The sequence below is a fragment of the Mastigoproctus giganteus genome, chromosome 12 (assembly GCF_048544385.1).
Source record: "Mastigoproctus giganteus isolate SK-2022 chromosome 12, ASM4854438v1, whole genome shotgun sequence".
In the NCBI taxonomy this organism is placed as follows: Eukaryota; Metazoa; Arthropoda; class Arachnida; order Uropygi; family Thelyphonidae; genus Mastigoproctus; species Mastigoproctus giganteus.
In genome coordinates, this window is record NC_143586.1 from 13,804,254 (window position 1) to 13,820,653 (window position 16,400).

A 16,400-nucleotide genomic window follows, 5' to 3' on the forward strand; every position below is an offset into this window, starting at 1 on the left:
AGGTCACCTCAAAGTCCAGTTTTAGATCAGGAGCAACTAGCATGGCATTTACAAAGGCATAGCTGTTTCAAATATCGATCTTGGGAAGGCATAGTCACTCTCTTATGGTCTGATTCAGGTCTTCTGTTCACATCACCGGTTTCATGCTTTAATCTCAGCACCCATGATACTGTTGACAGCCTATTTTATCAGCGATAGCACATGTAGAAGGCTCTTTCTGGGACAGAGCAACAGCTACACTTTTTTTCCTTGGTGTCAACTGAACATATGGAGCCATGCTTACACCTCCACAAAACAGAATGCTGATGAGCTTGTATACCCTTCCAACACCGTATTTACAGAAACAGCTGATGCAATACCTTGCAATTACTGTCTGATGCAATACCTTTGCTTTGCAACAAACAAAATGACTGTAATCAAATAATATCTTATACGTTTCGCTACAAATGTTAATTTTTTTTAAAGTGATGCAGTTTTTTGTCTGTCACAGTACAAGACAACCCCTCCACCACAAGGATGGTTTGAAAAACATCAATGTAGAGTCTATGTTCACTATTTTTCCCACACTAAAAGCTCCCATCTTCTACACACAGACCTTCCTAATACCCCTTTCTGAATCATGGCAGGGATAATTTGAACTAATTCCTATCTCACATTTCAACATTCACTTGGACATTTTTTTCACTTTGGAACAAAGCAACACACCTTACCTTTCCTTACATTCTCATCACGAGACATAGTACCTTATTCTGGACTTCTTTCCCCCATCCTCTATGTCAAGGCCAGGTTACTGAAGAACCTAACCCTGAGGGCCCTGAACACCCTTTGTGGTCCCCAATCTTGACAATCAGAATCATTCACCTCCTTAACAGTTAAACATCCCCACAAGTTACCAAACCACATCATTAATACATCCAACAATAAAGGAATAATTTTGCAGCTTTAGGAGAGCTGCAAAGTAATTCCTGTGCAGTTATAGAATCTTACAGCAGATGCTCAAAATGTGATCATCCCCATTTTCACCTTCCACTTAGTAGAGGAAGCATAGGAAAATCTATCATCAATACAACAAAACATCACAACATAAAGGTACATTTTACAAGTGACTGCTAGCTTTGTTGAATGCTAAGAAACATGCCTTCTCTCCTTTGTGGCACACAACTATTTATTGAGTTCACTGTTAGTGGGGGTACCACAGGCTGAGATACCACTCAGCTGAACATGCTGGCACAACTGTAGGGGTAACTTTTGGAGTGGGAGATGCATCCATAAGAGATATATCTTTAATCTCAAGAGTTTGTTACACTGGCTATGAGTGGAGAAACCTTATGTATTCCTATTATTTTTCACCATTTCATCTTCATCTACAATGTATGGTAACCTCACCACTCCCCATTTCTTATATTTTTTGGTTATTTTTTCTTTCTTTATTTTAACTATAGTTCTGCTTAGTTTGCCAAAATTCAGTTTATTTACTTTGAAGAGAAGCAACCGTATCCAAATATCCTGTATTCAATTCAATATTTTGCATTTACTCATGAAAAGTTATTTTTTTTCAAAAGTGATATTCCCTTTTTTTTTTTTTTTTTTTTGATAATCCTATATAGTGTAATATTTAAAGTTGGCATGTCACTTACTCTGTTTGTCTGTCTGTCTGTCAATCTTTACATTAAGAATTTAGTTATAAATAAATGGAATAGGTGGATAAAGACTTTTTTTTTTTTTTGATTGTGTGATAAAATCACAATGTGCTGAAATTTGGAGTAGAAAGGAACAGAGAAAGATACTTAAAAAAAAAAAAAAAAGAAGAAAAATACTAAAATATAAATTGTTTTTGCATATTTGCATATTTTTCTAATGCCATTTGAGGATACATTTAGTTATAAATAAAGGAGACAGGTGGATAATGATTTTTTTTTGGTCATGTGATAAAATCACAATGTATATTATATCACAATGTGCTGAAACTTTTCATTAAGGGTTCAGGGAAATCACTAGTTTTTGGGTTAGGGAAGTTGGAACATGATCAGCTCAGGTCAGGGTAATGGGACAAAACATTTGCACCTACTCTGTGTGCAACCATTAATAACTTTAAACAATAAAAAGGAAAATGCAATAGGACCACATGGAAAAATAAAGTAAAAAAACAATTTTTCTATACATAATGCAAGGGTATACAGAAAAAAAATTAAATAAATTAGAGTTTTTGATTAAGTCAAGTAATGCTCATGTGGTTGGACTTACTGAGGCATGGTCCAACTCAGAGATTCAAGATGAAGGATTTCATTTTGGTAACTACTTCCATTTCATTAAAATGTGTCCCTAAAATAGTGTACTTTCCACTATCCTACTTTTGTGAAGAAAAGTTTTGAAAAGTTTTCTAGTTTGTTCAAGAAGCATTTTTTCATTGTTTATCGTAATAGCTGCCAATTTAGTGTGCTTATTTCAGGGCCACCCTGTGTACCAGGTCTGCTCGAAAAGTATTTGGACTGTGTGATATAGTAACGGTAGGCATACTTAAGGTGGGAAACTTCATCCCCCTTTGAAATAGTGTTCTTTGGAGGTCACCCTAGCCCAATGATTTTCCCACTCTTGGAAGCATTTCTGGAAAGCAGATTGTGAAATCACCAAAGGCTGAGCCATTGTATTACTCTATTGTTTGTAGGCCATTAAAATGATGACTGTTTAGGTTTTCAGTTTAGGAAAATAAATAAATAAATAAAATTGCACAGAGCCATATCAGATGAATTGGATGGAGGGGATTGTTTGACTTGAGTGATTACATGTTCGTCAAAAAATTCTGTATAAGTAGGGACAAATGATGACATTATAGTGGCAAGGCAACCAGTATTTTGAGTTCCACTTTTCTGTACTTTTTACTTGAACTGCATCATAAAAGCACCTCAGAATATCTATGTTGAACTCTTTATTAATACCTTCACAGACATGGCTTTTATATTGCTGTGAACCACTACACTTTTCTGATGACATTGTTTAGTTTTAAGATTGTATCCACAAACCATGTTTCATCTCCAGTGATACACTTCAAAATATTTTGTCATTAGTTGCACATTCAAAGCAAACTGGAAGCAACTTACTGACAGCATCCATGTCATTTTTCTGTTAGCAGCCATGGCAAGAAATTTGCAGAAATACACCTCCTTCATTTAGACATTAAAATGGAATGACATGATCTGATGATGAAGATAACAGTTTATTCATTGATTCACAAACAGTCAATCTTCTTCAGTCAGTTATTAGTGGACTAATGTTATTAGTGGAGTCCCACAGAGTTCGGTGTTAGGTCCACTGTTGTTTTGTATATTTATCAATGATATTGATGAAGGTATTTCAGGCTTAATGTCGAAGTTTGCAGATGATACAAAGGTTGGCAGGGTTGTTAATGACAGTAATGGCAGTGTGCAACAGGATCTAGATAATTTGGGCAGATGGGCTAAGAAGTGGCAACTGAAGTTTAACCTTGACAAATGCAAAGTACTGCATATGGGTAGAAGTAACCCCAGAGAAACGTACCAACTGTGTGGTACTACACTTAAGGTGGTAGAAAATGAAAAAGACCTGGGAGTAATTGTGCAGTCAATATATGAAGTTTTCTGAGCAATGCAGACAGGCTGCCAGGGCAAGTCATGGGGTTTTGTCAATGATATATAGGAATTTTGCTAGCAGGGAGAAGGAGGTGATTGTCCCTCTGTATAAGGCAATGGTCAGGCCACGCCTTGAGTACTACGTACAGGTCTGGAGGCCTCATTTTAGGAAGGATGTAGATTTACTTGAGCGTGTACAGAGAGGGGCAACAAGATTGGTGAGGGGAATGAAGGGATCCTCTTACCAAGAGAGGCTTAAGTTCTGCAAATTGCAGTGGCTGGAGACTAGGCACCTGCGCGGTGATCTGATTGAGGTGTATAAAGCCTTGAATGGGTTGCGCACGCTGAATTCTGATGGGATCCTTCCACTTGTTCAGATTTCGAACCTAAGGGAGCATAAATGCAAATTTAGAAAAGACAGATGTAGAATAGATGTGTGGAAATTTGCCTTTAGCCAGCGGATGGTCAATTGCTGGAACAAACTTCCATCTGTCGTTGTGGAAGTTGACAGGTTAAATAAATTTAAGGAGGAACTGGACAGGCATTTGGAGGGAATGGTGTGATTTTTTTTTTGGCTGATGCTGCATAAGCTCATACACTTGCTTTCTTGCATCACATGCCACTACTACTACTACTATTTCATACCTAAGTTTACACTTGAGCTTGGCAATCACTTGTTGAACTTGAGGATTATCCAGATTGTGGATCACTTTCTGCAGATTCCCTGTCCTCTTTGAAACAATGGTTCCAACGATTGCGAATGGTCCATCACAATTTTTGACTGGAACAATTGTGTATTGCAGTCTCCATGTGTTATTTTAAAAAGTATCAGATGTTTCACTTGTCATTTTTTCCAATTTTAAAGCAATATTTAGCACACCATTTCAGCTGATTATTACTTATTGTGTGGAGATAAGGACAAGACGTATCTAAACATGTTATGCTTAGTTGCAATGTGCTCTGTTGTCTCAACCTTGAGAATGCATAATTCAGACTTATTGAACAGACCTTATATGTCAAATAATGTGTCTTTGAATGCACGGATTGTCTTGAAGCTATGTAATACATGATAGCACCTCTTATTTGCATTTTTAATTAACAGTAGACACAGCTTAATTTTTAAAAATGGCTTTGAGAATTGGAAAGGGAGGAAGAGACGATTCCATCTATGAATGAATAAGTGTTGTCATCTGACTTTGGAATACACAAGGCAAAATTGAAGAAATTCTCTGGAACTCTGATCCAGAAACTGATGAAACTGAATTAAGTGAAACAAATGCGAACACGTAGAGAATAGTACTGCATTAAAAAATAAATAAATAACAAGTTTTTACTTTAAGAATTTTAAAAAAAATTCTTATCTGATTTTTGACATGTTTCATTTTAATACTGGATGATCATATCAAACAAGAACATTTTAATATTTAAAAACACTTACACACAAAGTTTTCATTTTTACAAATTTCCAAAATTCCACAAGCAAATTCCTACAGCTCCTTCATTATTATGAAACTAACTGCATTTGAAAAACTCAACATGCATTTGAAAAACTCACTCAGGAAAAAAGTTAAATTGAGTGTATATTTTTATCTTTGTCACACAAAAATACTGATGTTAAAAAAATTAGTGAAAAAGTTATTTTAACATTACCTTGTAATGCCATGTCTCGCATCCTTTGTGATTTATCTCCATGAATGCATTCTGCTTTCCAGCTATAATAAAAAGTACTATTAAAAACTAGTTACTTTTTGTTAAAAAGCAGTTAATTAGTATTAGTCATTTGTTACACCAGCCAAAAAAAAATAATAATAATAATAAAATAAATTTATTCATTACAATAAAAGCCATCTTAACCAACTCACAGGATTAAATGATGCTCCCCATCCCTCTTTAAAACATGCCGTCTGATGCCCATGGCACATCACTGCTGTGTGCTGTTGGCAGTGGTTAGTATATGCTTGTGATTAGTTTAGTACCCCATAAACTACTAAACTGTGTCTGCACTATTAAAATTATTTGTTATTGTAATTACAGTATGTAATGTAATTAAATAATACATAAAGTAATGAAATAAGGGTGGGAAAGGAGAGTTACTTCTATGAAACTAAGCTGGATGCTCTAGAAAGACTTCATAAAGGTGAATATGAAAAAAAAAAAAAAAAAAATCCACTTTGAAAGAACTGAAATTAGAGACAGTGGCACATTATGGCTGTGGTTTATGGAACTCCATTCAGTTTTGCAGCATCAGAAAAAAGATGTTGGTCTTCCATTAAAAGACTGATGGTGCAGAAAGTTATATAGAAAGAACTCTGAAAAACTGTCATGGTATTTGTGTACTGAGTATTAGCAGGCAGAGATTATTCATGATCAGCCTGCAGCCCGCTAGCTCACTCACTGCATTTTTTTCAGAGTTCTTATCAAATCTCACCTCATCCTACAAATCATCAGTTCATGCATACTTAATATTATTAGTCCCCATATGAATAATACTGTTGTCTTTACCCCTCTTAAATAGAAGCTCTTGATGACCTTATCATTAATTATTTTTTCCAACAGACATATCCTGTTTCTAGTTCACTTATTTTTATTACAAAAAATGTTGTTTCCCTGGCAACAGTCTCCTAATAAAACTTTTTTTTTACCCTGGCAACAGTCTCCTAATAAAACTAAATCCTACTGAACCAGTATGTACTTGAATATTCTGTAATGTAGTCTGAATTGGGGCACATCACCTTGCAGGTCACTAGATGCTTGAATCACTGACAAGTTCCTAGTTATATTTGGCTAAGAACCCATTTCTTCAGTGACTTAAATTTTTCTAGTGCTGCACCAAGTTTTAATTTAGTATTGGCACACAACTGAAATCAGGAAAAGAATCATCAGTTGAGCTTTAATTATCAACTAGATCAATCTCTAAACATATGACACAGGCTATGCAAACAATGAATTCAAGCATACAGGAATCACCTATGGACATTTTCACCCAAGTCACAATATCTTTGGATGAAGTATTTAATGTTGATCTCATTACAACCAGTGATGAGCTGGAGCCAGTTTGCACTGGTTCGTATGAACAAACTGGTTCATACGAACAAACTAGTGCAAACTGGTTCCAGCTGTTGAAAATTTTTATGCAAACAAATACTTTAACATGATCTCAAAACTGAATAATCTTAATCTTATAAAACAGTGTAGAAAATAATACGGTATACAAAATAAACTTCAAATGCAAAGGAATGCAAATTTATAATAGTTGAAGAGCCATTTCTATAACAGATAGGTCAAGAGTTATGTTACTATGCACATGAACTTCTTATTTGAGGCAGGCTGGGATATGTATTCAAGTTCATCCTGACATGAAGCAAACATCTACTTACTAATAGGGGAGAGAGAGAGAGAGAGAGAGAGAGAGAGAGAGAGAGAGAGAGAGAGAGAGAGAGAGAGAGAGAGAGAGAGAGAGAGAGAGAGAGAGAGAGAGGTGCCAATATTTTTTAAAATATCATTTACTGCATTGTATACTTCAACATGATTATATTACTCTTTTTTATTTTTAATAGCTCATGTGTAATATTTCATAATACAAGAATGATAGCCATTTCTTTCTTAAACATTATTATGGTTTTCTTATCCATCTCTTTTTTTCATTCTAAATTTGTTTAATTAAGCAATACTTTTTTATATTGTGATAAATGTGTAATCTATCCATGCTTTTATCCAAAAAAAACTTTTTGATATTTGTATTTTCTTCTCCATTCTAAATGAATATAGAACTAGGGGCCATAAATTCAAGTTACAGGGGATGTTTAGACTGGATTGCAGGAAGTTATTTTAGCCAGTGAATTATAAATTACTGGAATAAGTTACATAAGTTACCTTCATGAATGGTAGAGGCTGACAGTTTAGGGAAATTCAAAGGTCAGCTTGATAGTTACCTACGGGAGGAGGGAAATACATGGGTTGTCTGTTTCCTTTCCTTTTATTAATTATTTATTTTTTAAAATTTTCTTCTTATTGTTATTTTCTTTTTCTTTTTTTTTGGCTGGTGCAGCATAAGCCATAGGCTTCCTTGCACCATGTGGCAATTGCTAATACTAATCCTAACAGTTTCCATTGCGACAACAGCACCACATAATGCACCCTCATCTCTAGTTTATGTTCAAGGGTAACCCAATTTTACAAAAACATTTATATCTATCAACAAAATTCTAAGGAAAATGTGATATTTTCTAATGCATTAGCCTTGAACAATTCTTCTAGATTTGAGTTAACTGACAAAACTCAGGCCACATGCTCCTTCCTTTATATCTTTGACTTTTCAGTGAAAACACTTTTTACAAACTTCAAATGGTCAAAAATACATCATAAACTGCATTTAGTAGGGGTTTTTTTTTTTTTTTTTTAATAACTATCATTTTAAAGAATGAGTTGATGTTTGAAACATATATAAATAAAAAATACAAAGTAATAACCAAAGTATAGTCATACCTTGGTTAATGACTTGTGGTTACACTTAAAAATACGTCACTCAGGTTAGGGTTCCAGAAAGCAGCACATATAATTATATTACACAAAATTATTCAAGAACGTATCTAACATGTTAGTTGAGAAGAGGGTGTAATGGAAATCCTCTGACAAAACCAAAAAAAGTTGGCAGATATCTCTATGTACACATAATACTTTGCTGTACATCGATTGTACCTTCAACCATGTACTAAGATAGATTATTGGACTTGCATTCTTTGTTCATGCAGTAATGAACTGTTCATTTACCTAAATAAAGAAAAGGAAGCTGGGATTGGTAACATGATTTTTCAGTGGATCCCAGAGACTAGTCCACTTTATCTCATAAATGAACTGGATAAGGTGGATTCATTTGAGATCTGTGACTGGGAAGATTACTCCAGCAGACTGAATACACTCATGTTCCTGGATCCAGTTCTACAATTCTGGAATTATGATATAGTGGCATTATCCTGGAAAGAACTGATTTGCAGATAGCACTGTAGCCACAAAGAGAGGTATCTAGTTATAAACAATTTATAGATAACCTATTTGCTCTAATGTTATTAAGGAGGAAGTCCACTGTGCACCACAAAATCACTCCTACACACACACATACACACACCATCCTGCATTGTTGACAGATTCATGCTATTTTCATCGCAGATCATGCTATTTTCACCATATATTGATCTTCCCATCAGCACAAAACAGCAGAAACCTAGATTTATCAGACCAAGGAACGTTTATCAAATCCTCTACTGTCTAGCATTGGTGTTTCTGAGACCAATATAATATTACCATCTCATTTTTTATTATTGACAGGAGTGGAACCCAATTTGGTTGTGATACTCCAACTAGCCAAACTACTAGAGCTATGTATTCTGAAATGCTACTTTGGGTACCACTGCTATTCTAGGTTACTACTTGACTGATTGTAGCCTTTTTTTCTGTTCCTTGCAGAAGTGTTCAGCCTCTGCTGGTCTCATGCATTAATCAGATGTTTCTGAACACAGGCTCTCAATTTTCTGGATGCTATTCAATTATTGAACCAACCTTGATACACCACAAGACGCAGTTGTATGTGAAAAACCAAACAGGATTGCAATTTCTGATATACTCATACTGGCACACCTGGCACCGACTACTATCTATGTTCAAAGTCATTTAAATCTTACATCTTGTCCATTCTTGTACTGAATTGCACACATACAGCATCCCTATGAATTATCTGCCCACCTGCTTTACATTGTATAGTATGAATATGTGATGCTGTTATTGAAAGAATAATTCTATTATACATTATAATAACATTATGCTTCAAATGGTATATTATTTTGATGCACATGCACTGTTTTTATCAGCTATCTGAGGATAACACTGCAAAGAGATGGTGCCTTAAATATATAGAAACATAAACACAAGTAAATCTATATGGCATATGCACGAGAGAATTTGCAAAAATTCTGCTTATACTATATTACATTATTTTAAAATAAAATACCCACTATGATATTAAATTTCAAACATTTATATATAATATTTTAAATATTATAATTTTTTTTGAGATTTAAAAAGTCATGTCCACTGAAATATCTTTTTTGAAAGTTTAAAGGGTTGTTTGAGATGCAAATCAATGAGGGCATAACAGATATATGATGACACATCATTGTACAGTTCCATTATGAAATGAGTTGCTAAATTCAAAAGGCATTGTAGAGTTACTGAAGATGAATCTATCTTTCTGTGTCAACCACAAAAATATTTAATGTTTAATACTATCCATAAGCTGGAGGGAGGGGAAAAAAATCAATTTTTGTTTCTTTTTTTGAAATTGTATGCAAGAAAAAAATATTTTATTTTTTCCTAGTTTGTCTAGTAACCCCTTTTAGGAAAGTAGGTAGTTTGTCTATCTTGAATAAATCTATAACTAACAAGTTTATTCAAAATAGGTTTTCAATAAAACTAATAGGTTTATTTCAAACCACCCACTTCAACTACACAAGATGGAAATTTGTTCTTCCAATAATCAACAACCGGCTGGATAAAGGCAAATCTCCAAACATTCATCCTGCAACTTCAACAATTTATATTTATGCTCTCTCATGCCTAAGCAAGAGGAAGGATTCCATCAACATTGGGCTTACTCAATACATTCAAAACCATAAACACCTCAATGAGATCTTGCAGATGTCTAGTTCCATTGCAGAACTGAAACCTCTCTGATAAGAGTACCTCTCACTAATTTCATTGCTTTTGCTGCACCCATTTCAACAGATCCACATCCTTTCTAAAATAAGACTTTCAGACCTGTATGAAGTATTCAAGATGTCGCCTAATGATTGCCTTATGAAATGGGATCATCACCTCTTATACCCGCTTGCAAAATTCCTGCATTTCATTGACAAAACCCAAGGTATTCCATAGTTCAAATGTATTTGACTTTTCTCTGCAGTCAACCCAATTAATAGATACCATACAGTCCTGGCAGCCTGTCAGCACTGCTCAGAGAACAATCTAAGTGTAGTAGTGGAGAATGGAAACAGTCTTTATGTTAATCTGATATTACTACTACCCATATGAAGTACCTTCATTTGTCAATATTAAACTTCAATTGCCACTTCTCGGCCCCCACCTGCTTAATTTTTCTAGGTCTTTTTGCAGTAGCATATTCTGATTACACTCGACATCAAAACCTGATTTGCCTCCATCAATATTGTTAACACAGAAAATGACAATAGACCCAGCATTGAATCCTGCGGAACTCTACTAACAACATTAGTCCATGAAGAGCAGTGTCCAATGATAACTAAAAGACTCTTGTACACATACAGCATCCCTATGAATTATCTGCTCACCTGCTTTACATTGCATAGTATGAATATGTGATGCTGTTATTGAAAGAATAATTCTATTATACATTATAATAACATTATGCTTCAAATGGTATATTATTTTGATGCACATGCACTGTTTTTATCAGCTATCTGAGGATAACACTGCAAAGAGATGGTGCCTTAAATATATAGAAACATAAACACAAGTAAATCTATATGGCATATGCATGAGGAGAATTTGCAAAAATTCTGCTTATACTATGCTTATACTACTTGTACAAAATGTGAAATAGTTTGTACAGCAGTCTTTTACATGCAAAGGTATTAAAAGTTTTTTTTCTGAAATACAAGTATGCAATGTCAAGATTATTTTTTGCATCATAGAATCCTGGTCAGACTACAGTATAACTGTAGTCTGACCAGGATTGGTGTGACTACAGTATAACTGCATTCCTGTCTAGACAGTCCTGCATTACTTCTTTAACCAGTGATTACCTCTTTATTTTCCTTCAAACAGAAGTCAAGGTAATAGGTCTGTAATCACTCATGTCACCCTTCGTTCCACCTTTGTGAATTGGGCATACATTTGCACATGTATGCAAATATATTCACAGATATCTCCTCTGAATCAGCAATCAGGGTGAGCAAGTGCATATGTCTTAATATGGTGATTTTATGGTCATTTGCTGCTTACTGATTGGGGGAAGGAAGTTCACTATGGGGAACAAAATTTTTTAAATCAACTAGATTATTGTTATTTGTATCAGCATGTTAGGAAAAGACCTGATAATCTCCAATGACTGAGTTGACATCATAGAACTGAAAGCGAGGAACCAACATTGCTGTCATAAGACAAAAAAAAATCTGACCTGGGTGACACTTGCAAGGGATATGACACACAATTTCACATTGTAAAATTGCAGGCTCCTTAACTGAATGATATGGATATTTTTATTACGATTAATATATATGGATTTTATAAAATTTTTCTTCTTAAGTTGTGTTTTAATGCTTTTAATCTTTTTCTAATGTTTTAGTTATACCTCTATGTATGATTTAAGTTTTATTTTAAATACTCTTATTCTATCAGTGAAATCCTTAAGCCATAAGTCAAAAAAAAATCATAATCCTTGCTGTATTCCTATTTCATTGTCTTTCGCTTACATATTTTATGTAAACCCATAAAAGTTAAAAATTTTCACAGAAAACATCTAGATAATAAGAACTATTCAAAATTCATTCCTAATAAACAAAGTGACACATGATAATTAATTTTTAATATTTAGGCAAAAATTATGAATTTAACATCTTGACATTAGATAGTATGAATCAGAGTTGTACTACTCAATATGTTCTACGTTGATAATAATATTAGTAAAATAATAAGAGGGGTTTACCTCAATATAGTGCGTAGAACACTTCCGTATGATACCCTCCAGAAATTAAAACGGAAAAAACTAAAAAAACCGACAACTTACCAGTACATTAGAGTAAAATATAGATAATTTAAATAATCAATTTAACACAAATCAAATCAATTTAAAAACAATTAAAAATCAAATTAACGCAATTAAACGAATCTAACAAAAATATTCAAAACGATTTTCCTTCCATTTTACTCTAATGTATCGGTAAGTTGTCGATTTTTTTAGTTTTTTCCGTTTTAATTTCTGGAGGGTATCATACGGAAGTGTTCTACGCACTATATTGAGGTAAACCCCTCTTATTATTTTACTAACATCTTGATATATAATATAATAACAACATAACTAATTACCCTTCTCGTGCAATTATCCGAGTTAAGAAATCTGCTGTTCTTTTCGTCTGCGTAAAAATCAGGGTCTGAAAGAAATCAATGAAAGGTTACTACTGTCAAAACCAATAGAAATAACTTACTGACATATACATATGAAAGACTCATCGGGAAAATTAAAAACTTACTTTATTTTCTTTCTCAGAAAATATTTCTTGCAATAAAAAGGTGAGCCTATTAAAGATAAAATTATTTCAGTTAACTAAATATTCTGATAACATCTGTGATTTTCATTAGGAGTTAAAACTTATGCTTAGTATTAAACACATTTCTGTAAAATAACTAGCTATACAGTAGGGTCTCAAAGTACACAACACTCATACACAATTGACCCCTGATTCATGCTTATGTTTGTAATTTGTAATTATAGTTTGTCCAATTTTATGATGACAGCTGGCAACGTGAGAGGGTAGGAAAAGAACGGAAAAGTTGATGTCACAGCGGATACACAGTATCAGCTTTTCATTTGGACAAGTAAGAATTCTATACTTGGACTAGATGATACCTTATGATTAATTAACAAAGATGATAATGTGTCTTCAGCTTATACAAATCCTCCTCTAAAGGCACTCTATGAGATTGGACTGTACTTGAAGAGTTATGCAAATTCAATTCACACAAAGTTTATATACAAAGGTACATGGTTTATAGGAGGTCATCTGATTTCACCTTATTACTATAATTTTCCATACGTGTAACCCAACTTCCTTGAATTCTCACTTATGCAGAGGCAGTAGCAACCTAATTCTTGCATACTTTAAGACCATACTGTATATTAAAAAAAAAAAAAAAAAAATTGTGACAGAAAATTACCTCCAGAATTTAATACAGGTATTAAATTCATATAACACAGTAGATAGGTTCCCATAAAATGTTGGGTTGTGCGAAACAGTGCTATATGGGACTAAGAAAAAGTACAAAGGGGGGGGGGATTACATTCCAAAAGCTAACAAAAATACACTATTTTGTTAACAAAACTAACAAAAAGATATTCTAGATTTCATGTAATTTCTGCTCTCTTTAAAAAAAAAAATCGGTAATCTACATTTGTTTGCTTTTGCTTGATGAATCATTGTGAATTTCATTGTATGGAACTAAGCATTTTTGAAGCTCCCTTTGAGCTCCTTTCATTCAAGAATTTGCATTAAAAAAAATGAGATTCTAGTTCCTCGGCTAACTTTATGCCTTCCCGTATGCTTTTTAGTGTAAAATTTGGAAGTTTAGAATTTTCATCTGCGTTATCATCCTCTGAATTGATTTGGTTTTACCTCCAATGCAATTTCTGCCAAATCTGCTTTCCCAGCCTCTTTTTCTACCAGTAATCCTTGAACGTCTTCAGTAATCATATCTTTTTTTTATTTTTTTAGCAGCATTGGTGACTAAGGCCATGTTACTCTATGTATATTGTTGATAAATTGTGTGTGTCCTGAGATCGATTTTCTGTTTTGCTGGATGAAAAACCTGAGTTTCCGGGGGGGAAAAACAATGCTACACTTGCTTGAGCCCGACTATCTCAGCCACATTGTGAAAAAGACCGAAAAAAAAAAAAAAAATAATAAATAAATATTCCCGTCATCGATAGGATTCAAACTGAGGGCTTTTCCAACCGGTGTGGGGAGGAGGGCGATTCTATCAACTGTGCTACCCACAAAGGCTTCTGTAGTCATATCATCAAACCTTCCCCTCCTACCAACAATGGCGCACTATAGCCATAGAAGCTGATGCACCAGTAAAATATCCAAAGCAACCAACCAAATCCTACCGACATAGCAAGTTCTACTATTGCACCGATTCTGTTTTCTTATGGTTCAACCGTATTTCCTGAATGAACTGACTCTGGCCATACATTTTTCCACATGCATTTAATGTTGATGGTTTTACTTCTTTCAGTGATAAAGCTATGATTATGATGGAGTCCACAATTGAGAAATGTTTCCATGCCTCCATTACTTCAATAGATTTTGGAATAATTTTTTTCCAAGATCCATTGTAAGAATTTTCTGATGCAATGAGGTTTAAAGGTGGATATAATGCCTTGATCTAATGGCTGAATTAAAGAAGCTGTATTAGCCTAGTACAACTGTTATGGTAAGAACATAACTTCAACGTTTGAATGACTTAAATCTTTTGGATGGCCTTGTGTGCTATCCAATAGTAATGAAACTTCGAAATCTAGATTTTTTCACAAGTTCAACAAGCACAAGTTCAATAATACTGAACATAACATGGAGATTTCCCAACAAAATAAAATACAGGGATTTTTCAATTTTTTTTTACTAGCGAGTCAATGGTGGGGATTCAAAAAGAGTGGAAATGTTGAAAAATTACATCCAACATAATAGCAAGGTTTTCCCCACACAAAAGCTCAAAAATACCCTGTTGTGCGAGGTTTACCGAAATTCTTTAACCGGGTTAGAGTGAAACTGTTGTGCGAGGATTTCTGTAATTTATCAATAGCGTTAGAGCGAAACCATGTTGTAGAAGTACCATGTTATATGGGGGTTGCCTGTAGTTTGTTTAATAAAGTTTGAAGCTTGTCAGAAATGGGGAGTCAAGTTTAGAAATGCCAAATGAACTAGCTTGGTAATATCTGACAATACTACTAGTGCAATGTCAAAATTCAGACTAGTTAGCAGCCCATATTCCATCTGCATGTAGAAGCTCTTATGCATTTAACAATCTTCTGTTCTGTAGTATGACCCCATTCTCATTTTACTTTGCTTTCTATCTCACACCACACACAACCTATGCTGGCATGGATATAAGTTCTGAATCTCTGAGAGTTTTTGTTGCACTAAAGCTGCTTTTGATAAGCATAATCCCGCTTCTCTAATCATGCCTATCCTTCCTAATAAAATTACACATGCCAGTAAGACTCATCAGTGAGACCAAACTTCTGGTAATGCTATTATACACTGTTCAACAAAATTAACAGAACAAAATGTTTTTTATGCATATTTTATGGTGAACAGTGTCACCGAATGCCAATATTTGATATAATAGGCATCCTGGCATGCAATTCTGAGTATCCAATAGAAATCGATCTACCACCTTACATAACCACACATTATGCTAATTATTCATGACTAAAAACCATCGGTTGCAATCACATCACTTCATTCCTATTTTCTGGCTTGCTCAGTGGGATAGTCACATCTCCAGTACTCAGGATGGCAAGTCGTTGTCGTTTAGATGATTCTCACCTTGGAGATGGCAGGCCATAGCACAATTTGAAGCCAGGCAATTGCAGGCGGAGGTGACACATTGGCATAATGTGTCATGCAGTGTTGTCTCAGCACAGAAGCAGTTTCAGGAGACAGGAACCATTATAAAAATAGCTGGCCAAGGTCGTCCGAGGGCTACATCAACCACAACAGACTATCTGGCTCTAACAGCAATACTGTACCCTACGATGTCCTGTCATCAACAATCTCTTGAGGTTGCTGCGTCCACAGGTGAAAACATTTCCAACTGAACTGTGTTAAGGCGGCTCAATTCAAGTGGACCCTACACAAGGAAGCCACTTGTTTGTATCCCATTAACCTCAAATCACCACAGAGCTCATCAAAACTCATGCCATGAACATTTGACTTGGAGCACTGACAAATGGGGTAACAAAAGTTCTGTGCTCCGAGTTCCATTTTA

General features: G+C 34.6%; 1 protein-coding gene across 1 annotated transcript in view; it reads right to left on the reverse strand.

Annotated features, from left to right (window-relative positions):
• LOC150076717 (putative ATP-dependent RNA helicase DDX17) overlaps positions 1 to 16,400 on the reverse strand; it is a 141,055-nt gene that overhangs the window by 28,202 nt on the left and 96,453 nt on the right. The window contains exons 10-12 of the mRNA XM_090386635.1: positions 12,884 to 12,929; positions 12,720 to 12,784; positions 5,256 to 5,317 (exon numbers count right to left, since the gene is read on the reverse strand). Of these exons, the coding sequence (XP_090242761.1) occupies positions 5,256 to 5,317; positions 12,720 to 12,784; positions 12,884 to 12,929 (173 nt within the window). The remainder of the gene's footprint in view (positions 1 to 5,255; positions 5,318 to 12,719; positions 12,785 to 12,883; positions 12,930 to 16,400) is intronic.